This window comes from Papilio machaon, chromosome 28, assembly GCF_912999745.1.
Source record: "Papilio machaon chromosome 28, ilPapMach1.1, whole genome shotgun sequence".
Taxonomy (NCBI): Eukaryota; Metazoa; Arthropoda; class Insecta; order Lepidoptera; family Papilionidae; genus Papilio; species Papilio machaon.
This window is the reverse complement of record NC_060013.1, coordinates 2,984,283-2,994,408: the sequence shown is the minus strand read 5'-3', so window position 1 is coordinate 2,994,408 and position 10,126 is coordinate 2,984,283. Positions and strand designations below refer to the sequence as shown.

Sequence of the window (10,126 nt, the reverse complement as noted above, 5' to 3'; positions counted from 1 at the left end):
TGAACAGTTATTCAGCTTGGCAGTGTGCACATACGGATACATGACGATTTTGTAAAAGTTGTTAGTAAAGCTAGCAGTGTGTACCATGAGATATCAAATACACTGCCGGCCAAAAGTTTGAGACCACCTTGAAAAAAATTACAATATTTAATAAAACTACAAAAGTTAGTGCTCTACAAATTATTTATTTACCTTATTAAATAGATCCATCTCCTCCCACAGAAGCTCTATCGGATTGAGATCCGGACTCTGAGGGGACCACTCCATGTTTTTCAAAACTCCTTCCGTCTCTTTGTGCTCTAAATATCCCCTGCATAGTTTAGAACTATGTTTTGGATCATTATCTTGTTGGAAAATGAATCCATCTCCTCGTCGTGCTTTCAGCTTTCCACAAAGATCGTGGGCTCTGGAAGATCGCTTACCAGGTGAACTCGAACATTTGTCGAACGTACTGCGGCGGAATGGATATGATGGAAAGCTGAAAGCACGACGACACAAACGGAATAGGCCGAGAGAGGTGGCGAGACAGCCTGCTTTTTTGCCGTACGTCAAAGGGGTAACTGACAAACTGTCGAAGATTTTAAACAAACACGTAATAAAAACTATTTTTACCCCCGACAGTAAGATAGCACAAAAACTGCGATCGCCCAAAGACCGTATTCCGTTTGAAACACCCGGTGTCTACAAAATCAACTGCAGCTATGGCAGCTCGTATATAGGACAAACCAAGCGCACCATCACCAGTCGCATAAAGGAACATATACGAGCTGTTAAAAACAACGATCCTCAGAAGTCGGCCATAGCTGAACACCTTTTGGACCCCTCCACCAATCACTGGATTGAACTACATAGTCCCCAGGTACTATCGACAGAACGCCACTACATACCAAGATTGGTAAGAGAAGCGATTGAAATTGCTAAATGCAAAAATTTCAATCGCGAAGATGGGTTTAAATTGTCGAGTGCCTGGAATCCAGTGATCCAGTATTACAACAAGACTGGACAGCAACCGACTTCGAGTACGCGCACAAATGTGGACACAGTGAGTTTAGTTTGTCGACAACAAAAAATAACATCGAGTGCGGACTTAATGTGCAGTGAGAACGCGTACAGGACAGTGGTAGTGGTCGCCGAATCAGAAAGAAGGTAGACCGATACGGCTATCTTTAACATTTTTTTACACTACCGCACAACACCAGTCACCCGTGAACATGGCGCATGCAACTGTGCCGAAATATCGGGAGCTCAAACAACCTAATCGTGGTAAGAATCCCGTTTCTTACAGTATATTATATGGTACATGCTTATTAACTTTCACGGAGCTTTTGTCTAATTTTCCAAGTTGTGCCTCAAATAAAATATCGTTAATTCCCTTTTTTGCAAAAAGGTTTTGCGTAGACTCCAGTTTTGTCAGTTTAGGGGCCCAGACTTTGGCAAGAGTATATTCTTCTTGATTATCAGAAGGATCCTTCTCCAAAAATGATAAAGTTCTCTGTAAAAGGTTTTGCTGGTCATTGTCCTTTTTTTTCTTTTCTTATTTTCCGATACTGGAGTTGGAGGTGGATCCATTGAGCTAATCGAATACCTATATTGGTCTTGATCATTTTCTTTGTCTTCCTGTCAGATGCATAACCATCCTAAGCATCCTCCGGTACACCTCAGCTATCACAGAGCCCATAGAAAATGAAAACGGACTCATGATAGTAAAGGAATCTTCAGTAAAGAAACAAATAGATGCGTATAACTTGGTCTGTGTACACACACACTCACACAATTTAGAGAATTATGAAACTAGAAATATATTCTTTGTTACGGACAAGCAACGGCATTAGCGTCACTAAGCCCCCATGCCCGTTGCGGGGAATGAAACGGTGACAGGGGAGGGGGCAGTAATCGTAGTGGGGGCAGTGGCGACTAATACAAGCGCCGCCTACAACGACAGAGCACGCTTAGGCCCCCATCAAGCTAAGCCCCTCGAGAGAATATACGGCACTGTGGCGGGCATGTGGGCGGCTTTCTCTCACTCAAGCGAGCAACAGCGACTCAGTGCGGGATTCATTGTACTTTAAAAGTGTAATTTCTGTATTCTCAGTTGTAATCAAAGTTTAGTAAATTCTCTTCTTGCAACCAGTTTTCATTTTATACAGTCCACTCAAATAGTCAGTCTAAGGGTCCGTTCACACAGACCGGCTCGGAGAGCATCGGCCTGCTTTTTTCTTTTCACACAGACCGGGTCGTATACGCTTGGAATTGGCCGGAGCGGAGCCGCCAACTATTTCACATCGACCGGCTGGAAGAGATCTGAAAGCGGGTGCGGTTGGATGTGCTCGGAGCCGGTCGGATGTGCTCGGAGCCGGTCGGATGCGCTCAGAGTCGGTCGGATGTGCTCGGAGCCGGTCGGATGCGCTCGGAGTCGGTCGGATGTGCTCGGAGCCGGTCGGATGTGCTCGGAGCCGGTCGGATGCGCTCGGAGTCGGTCGGATGTGCTCGGAGCCGGTCGGATGCGCTCGGAGTCGGTCGGATGTGCTCGGAGCCGGTCGGATGCGCTCGGAGTCGGGTGGATACACTACAAAGGCAGTGCCAGTATTCCGCGCAGTCGTGTGCTTTTCGAAACATGGATTTAGATAGCTCCGACGAAGAAATATATTTGTTAGCAAGATTACTTGAAATAGAACATAGGAAACGTAAGCGCAAGCGGAAACAAATATGGGTAAAACATATTTGGAAAAACAGACTAATCCATGGGGAGTTTCACACCATTTTCGAGGAATTGAAGAGAGATAGCCTAAAATTTTATGAGTATTATCGTATGGAATATTGGCAATTTTTGAAATTGACAGATTTGTTAAGAGTACATATAACAAAAAAGACTACAAATTATCGTTGCACCATTACAGCCGAAGAAAGGTTAACGGTAACTTTAAGGTAAATAAAAAACAATTATTTATACTAATCATGTTATTTAGATCACAAAATCACAGCCCTCCATTTATTAAGCATTGTTTACGTTAATGAAATGTAAATTACTTATACTAATCATGTTAAATAACACAAACATCTAAATAGATCACAAAATCACAGCCCTCCATTTATTAAGCATTATTTACGTTAATGAAATGTAATTAAATAGTACAGATTTGTGTGTGTTTAATTATTATTATTATAATTATTATTGTTTTTGATTGTTTATTATTTTGTATTTTGTGTGCTGGTATTGTACCCGTAAGTAGTCTGATCTGGATAGTTTTGAGGAATATAGGTTTCGTTTGACACTAGGTAAGTAGATTGATTAGTCGATGGCGGTGAATTTATAGACAAAGAATAATTCAAATCTGTACTATTTTCATACAGACTTAATTCAGCTTCATTAACAATGTTAAACACGCGCCTTTTAATTCGTGCTTGGACTTCTTTTGGGAATGTTTCCACTGTATCTGACATAGACAAAAAAAAAATTACGTAATGCCTTGTCACGGGGTGTAGTATTTCTTTTTTCTTCAAGATACTCTTCGAAAACCGTAGCAACATCTTTGCTTAAGCGTGGTCTCTTTTTCGAGCCAGAAGTACTTGCAAGCGATTCAACTTCAGAATGGTCAGAACGTTTAGATGATGTCGATGGTGGTGGTATTGGTGTGCCAGGCTCTGAATCATCCGATGATAATGTTACATTAGATATTTGGTTTCGATTGCGAAAAAATGGTATTATAAAAGAAAGTTCTTTTTCAAATTTTATCAATTTGGACGTAGTTGCACCATCGCCACTCTTGCCTTTTCGGTTATAATAGGCTTTTCTGAAGTTATCTCGCAGTTTCTTCCAACGATCCTGGCACTGCGTCACTGGAAAGAACAGAAATGAAAAATTAATAACATAACTCTTTTTTATTTTATAGTTCGTTTTGGTACGGCAGTCTTATATTTCTATTTTGTGTGTTTGTTTTATTTTTACAGATTCCTCATCACTGGTTGCAGTTTCAAAAACTTGTCATTTAATTTTCGAATGGGAATTTCTACAGTTCATTCAATTATTCATGAGACAATCAGAGTAATTTGTGATGTTTTGATGCCCATAGTTATGCAGATGCCAGATGAAGAAATGTGGGAAAAGGTTTCACGTGATTTCTTTAATATTTGCAATTTTCCTAACTGTTTGGGCGCTATAGACGGAAAGCATGTCAATATACAGGCACCAGATAATAGTGGAAGCTTATACTATAATTATAAAAACTTTTTCAGTACAGTGTTACTAGCTGTGGTCGACGCGAAATACAGTTTTTTAATTGTTGATGTCGGATCATATGGTAAAAATAGCGACGGCGGAATTTTACAGAATTCAAAATTTTGGAAAAAACTCAACACCAATAAGTTAAAGCTGCCCCCAAATAAACCTCTACCTAGTACCACTGAAAGCTTACCACATGTTTTTATAGGAGACGAGGCATTTCCTTTGAGCAATAATATATTGCGGCCGTATCCAAGAGAACAAGCAAGAACAGAATTATCAAAAAAAGTATTTAATCTGCGTTTAAGCAGGGCAAGAAAAGTCGTAGAATGTGCATTTGGAATGCTAACTCAAAGATTTGAAATTTATCAAAAACGAATGAAAATTCAGCCGAAGTACTGTGATTTAATTATATTAGCAACTACATGTTTACATAATTTTTTAATAGAAAATCGGACGCCAGGACAAGAGAATGAATTTCACAGCAATATAAATTTATTAACAGCAATAACAGACAATAATAATGAAAACAGTTCTAATAGCGACGCAGTTCTAACCACAAGGAATAAATTTAAGGATTATTTTTCATCAAGTGGTGCTTTAGATTGGCAAGATCAAGTGGCTACGCGAGTTTCTTAAGTTATATTTAATAAAAATTGTCTACTACATAAGTATATTCTAACGATCAGATACTCAAACGAGTTTTTAAAGTAAGGGCGCATTTAAACTCATGTTATTCCTATTTTGACTTTGAATCTAACACGTCGCAGCACGAGTTTAAGAAGCCCTTCAAGAGATGAATCTTCCTCCAATAATTCCTCCAATTCTGCATCCTCGTAAATTTTTGGCCTTCCAGTGCGATCTTTGTCTTCTACGTCGAAATCACCGTTATTAAACTTTTGAAACCACTCTCGACACGTTCTCTCACTCAAAGCACCCTCACCATATGCTTCTACGAGCAATTGATGCGCCTCAGCAGCAGATTTCTTTAAATGAATGAAGTAAACTAATACTTCCCGCAAATGACGCTTACTTGGCTAAAATTTTGACATTTTCAACTTATAAGAATTATATTTTACCAATATAAAATCAATAATATTTATAGGTTATGTTGTTCTTGAATGTCCAAACTATTTTTTAAGCCGGTTGTCATCTGCGAAAGCTGACCGAAACTCCGTGCCGCGCCATCTACAATAAAACGGCGGAAACTTATTTGTACTCCTATTATATTTCTTCAGTCATCATCAGTAAATGCAATGTTTGTTTTTAAATTTAAACCTTTTGTAATAGATATTCATTTTCAGAAATCGACCTAAAAGGCAGAAATGTTTCTCCTGCAAGTTTTCGTAATTTTCAACACTTACCGTGATAGCTCACCATTAGGTCTATTTATTTGTACTGTATTACTTTCAGACATTATACACGAAAACTTTTAATGTAAATGCACAATAGCTCGAAAACCACCTCACAAGCACCACTGCAAGGATATAACTCCTCCCCCCTTAAGATGGAGGCGCAATGGCGGCTGAGACCGAAGCTGGATTTCTTCAGGTTCAGGTTGTCGTTGAGCTGTGATTTGCACCGATCTAGGTTTTCACCAGAGTTTGTAGACTGCTACTCCGACTCCAGTGAAGAATAAAGGGTGTACATTGTTATGGATGGCCAACTGGGTGTTGATGGTATAGTTATTGTGTCCTCTTCGGGGATATCAATATCTTCTGAGTGGTGTAGAGCGTCCTATAGGTTGTCTAGATTTATGTTATCTAGTTTTAACTTGATTGATGCCACGTTCGGCTTTTGATATGCACGTGGTAGTGGTATAGTTTTTTTTTTTTTTTTTTGTTGACGCGGGGAATGCATTTACGCACTTCGCCGTCCGTGCTGCGGGGGCAGCAGGGACGGTTTCGTGTGGGACTCGCCGGCCGCAGAAGGCGACCGGAATACCCACTAAACCCCGCGGTGTTCTCCTTCGCCTGACCGGGCCGTGGCATCTACGTTAGTTTATCCACAACCCGGCTAGGGGAGCCCCTTGGTAGGGGCTCGACACGTGTAGGGAGGGGCTGGATGTAACACCCCCTCCCATCACCCTATGATGCCCTCCCTCGGAACACACGAGAGAGGGCATCCGCCACATTCGGCGCAGCAGATCCCCCGACCTGCCGCGCGTGGCCACCTCAAATTGGTTGAAGGGCCGCGGCGTACCTCGTACGCCAGCGGCCCCTCGCTGGGGCCCTGCGGGGCGGTAGCGTTTCGCTGGCGCGTTCGCGTTCCCGCAGGGCTTCTCTCTTGGCCGCCATCACCTCGCGTGCAAACGAGGCGACGGCGGCCCAGCTCTGCTCGCTGCCGGCCATCGATCTAACGACGGCTGGCAGCGATGGGTTTATGAGGTGTGTCTGTTAGGGATAGGGGTAGTTTAAGCGGGTTACGTTCGTATTTGCTTTTCAGACAGCTGTCACATTTATTAATAAATTTTTGAATTGAAGTTAACATTTTAGGCCAGTGATAGTTTCTGTGAATATGTTTGTATGTTTCTTGAATACCTCTGTGTATTGTTTTACCTTTGTGATATTTTCTGATTAGTTCGGTTTTCCTAATATCCAACACTTACCGTGATAGCTCACCATTAGATCTATTTGTTTTTACTGTATTAATTTGAGACATTATACACGAAAACTTTTAATTTAAATGCACAATAGCTCAAAAACCACCTCACAAGCACCACTGCAAGGATATAACTCCTCCCCCCTTAAGATGGAGGCGCAATGGCGGCTGCGACCGAAGCTGGATTTCTTCAGGTTCAGGTTGTCGTTGAGCTGTGATTTGCACCGATCTAGGTTTTCACCAGAGTTTGTAGACTGCTACTCCGACTCCAGTGAAGAATACCAAGGTGTACATTGTTATGGATGGCCAACTGGGTGTTGATGGTATAGTTATTGTGTCCTCTTCGGGGATATCAATATCTTCTGAGTGGTGTAGAGCGTCCTATAGGTTGTCTAGATTTATGTTATCTAGTTTTAACTTGATAGATGCCACGTTCGGCTTTTGATATGCACGTGGTAGTGGTATAGTTTCTCTGATGAGTCAAGTCGATAGAGTTCTATCTTGAATTTTATTTTGCTACTATGTAACTTTAATTGTTTTTTTCCCACAAGTGAATATTATTATTATATACAACTATGACTTTTACGAATATTAATAAATGGTACGCCATATTGAAAAAAAATAGAAAATCATTTTTTTATTAAAAAAATCAAGTTATTTCAATATTTTTATTCATTAAACACTAGTTATCGCTATATTTGAATATATTATTATTTACATAGTAAGAAAGATTTTCTGTGATCCTCATGACTAATCCTCCTCGCTATCTTCATCAATGACCGTAGTAATATTATCTTTATTGAATAAGGAATTAAGTATTTCAGCTGGTCTGGGGATTTTAGCCAAATATCGAGCGTGTGCTAAGTAGAAAATTATTGCAGCGACATGTGAACAACAATCAATTGTTCTGAGTCCATTAGCACATTCACAACAATACCTTGATATTCCACTCCATCCAATTGTGTCTGGTTTATATTCAATAAAACATCTGTAAACTTTTCTTCCGATATGACGAGATTGCACTTGAGCCTTCAACACATTGGTTTGATCTTTGACAAACTGAATAGTTATATTGTTCATTCTTTCACATAGTCCGTTCTGCTCCATTGTCACTTCTAATAATTCTAATCTTTTTATTTGTCTGGTTTTCAACTAACACTTTGTATTCTTTGAAGTTTTTCAAGGCATCATTCTTGCTTCTTAGAAAATAAATAGCTGTCATTCTGCTAAAATCAAGTAATAAAATGAAGTATTTAAAACCTGCAATAGACTCGCACTCCATAGGACCACAGATGTCCATGTGAATGATGTTTAACACCTCTGTACTTCTCTTACCTGTATGAGTAACAGGCAATAGAGCTTGCTTATCTTCACAGCATACAGTAGAGTTAGACTTTGTAATGTCAACTTTCTCTTTCAAGGTTAATCCATCAAGTGTATTCTTCATTTTATTCAGACATTCACTGTTTATGTGTCCTAACCTGCGATGTCAGAGATCACCAGATATGACCGCTGGTGCAGACATATTTTCTTGAAGTTGTAGGTTGTAAACTCCATTTTTTAATAATGTTCGCCTAAACGTTGGCATATATAGGTAGAGCCTTGTTTTGCAAGTTCTGAATCAGCTTTAACAATTTTTACTTGAGATTCAACTACTAATGGTGAGAAATCGATATTAGTTTCGGTTGTTTGATGCTGAGGATTTTCTTTTTGTAATTCAAGTAGTTTTCGTTGAGCATCTACTCGTATTATTTGGATTCTAAGAAATTCTTCTTGGCTGATTTGTGCTCCTTTATTTTCATCAGCATCATTAGATTCAATGGGTGCCCAAATATTAGGTGGTGTTGCGTTCGAATCTACTACTTTGTCATCTTCATCCTGACGGTTTTCTGAGTGAGTGCTGTCAGCGAATGATACTCGTACGTTAAGATCCTCTGGGGCACTGTCAGGTGAGCTATGATCTAGCTTCGTTTCGATTTTAGATATCTTATCTTCTTGGTTTTGGCTCAGTTGTACGATACACTCAAACATCTTATTCTGTCGTATTTGTTGTTCAAGAAGAAGTGAGAGCAGGTCTTCGCTTTTTGCTGATAAAGCGATTGGAGTAGGACAATGCCTCTTTGGAGAATCTGTTTGGTTTGTTATTCGTGTAGCCGGTCGAAGGCATGAACCCCTTTCTTCCCGCACGCAGTCGCCGGCGAGTTGGCTACTCTGAACGCGTTTTTCAGGAATATTTAGAGGTGTGTTGTTTGTTAAGCTGTCAGCCGAACTGAAAGGTGTACTCGGTGTCCCTGGATTTGGCAACCGGAGCTTCTGCCCAGCGCTGGTGCCTGTACGTGAGAGCGTTGCCAATACGGTCTGCCGCAGGCCGTATGCCCTCAACTTCAATGATGTTGTGTCCGCAGAGGATTTCCTGATCATGTTAATAGCAGGGAAGTGCTTTATTTATATAAGTTATATAATATAATATAAAAAGAAAGAGTAATACTGCATATAATACAATAATACTATATATAATATAAGTAAATAGTTTCTAATTGCATAACTAAGTCATCGACCAAACGCGCCAACCACCCTGTACAAGCCCTGATTTTAGATCCCTTTAAGTGCTCCCAACTGAAGAGCTATATTAATCTAAATTTAATCCTTAACCTAAGTATGATTTATTGATTTCCAAATTAAATAGTAGTAGGAACCCGTCTACCGTTTTATTTCTAGGTTCCTTTCTGATAGGCAATTTTACAAAATATATACCTAAGAGTTCTCAAAAAAAAAAAAAAGATATTACATAAGGTCGATGGAGATGTCTTCTTGCGGCGCGAGAACTGCATTACTGTCCTGAAACAGCTGGTAAAATTATAATAACCTACTGCGTTTTACATAATTTATGTATAAAGGAAGGGATTGATGTTCCCGAGTTGACAGAAGTTGAACTCCAAACGGAAATGACTAGGCAGCCGGTAGACAGGGCCCTACCAGTTGCTTCTTCAGCTCAAGCACTACAGGCAGGTCAGAGGGCAAGGGCTGTAATACTGCAAATGTTGGAGAGGAATAGGAGAAATAGTGTATAAAATTATAAATAGTGAATAAAACTCATTTGCCAAATTTATATACACTTTTATTTCACATCAGTCCACAAAGCTCTACCAGGGTAACCCTAATGCGTGCAAGCTCAGTGATCAGAGCTGTCTCTCTGCCTGCACGCTCCTCTTCCAATTGAAACAATCTTCTCCTGACATTTGAGCCAGCAGTTGATTGTCTCCTTTTAGATCGTGCAGGTTGTGAGGCTGCAAAACAAATTTCCAA

The 10,126-nt window shown here is 40.1% G+C and overlaps 1 protein-coding gene and 1 pseudogene across 1 annotated transcript; one reads left to right on the top strand and one right to left on the bottom strand.

The window, feature by feature from the left end:
- Positions 1–355: 355 nt before the first annotated feature.
- Positions 356–1,150, top strand: LOC123722599. The gene has a single exon (XM_045684872.1). It carries the CDS (start codon positions 356–358, stop codon positions 1,148–1,150), a length of 795 nt encoding a protein of 264 aa, XP_045540828.1.
- A 2,031-nt stretch (positions 1,151–3,181) lies between these two features.
- Positions 3,182–8,377, bottom strand: LOC123722598 (annotated as a pseudogene).
- Positions 8,378–10,126: the final 1,749 nt, after the last annotated feature.

What these genes read in the sequence shown, in the direction of transcription:
- LOC123722599 (XM_045684872.1), top strand. Translation starts at nt 356, where the DNA reads ATGAATCCATCTCCTCGTCGTGCTTTCAGCTTTCCACAAAGATCGTGG.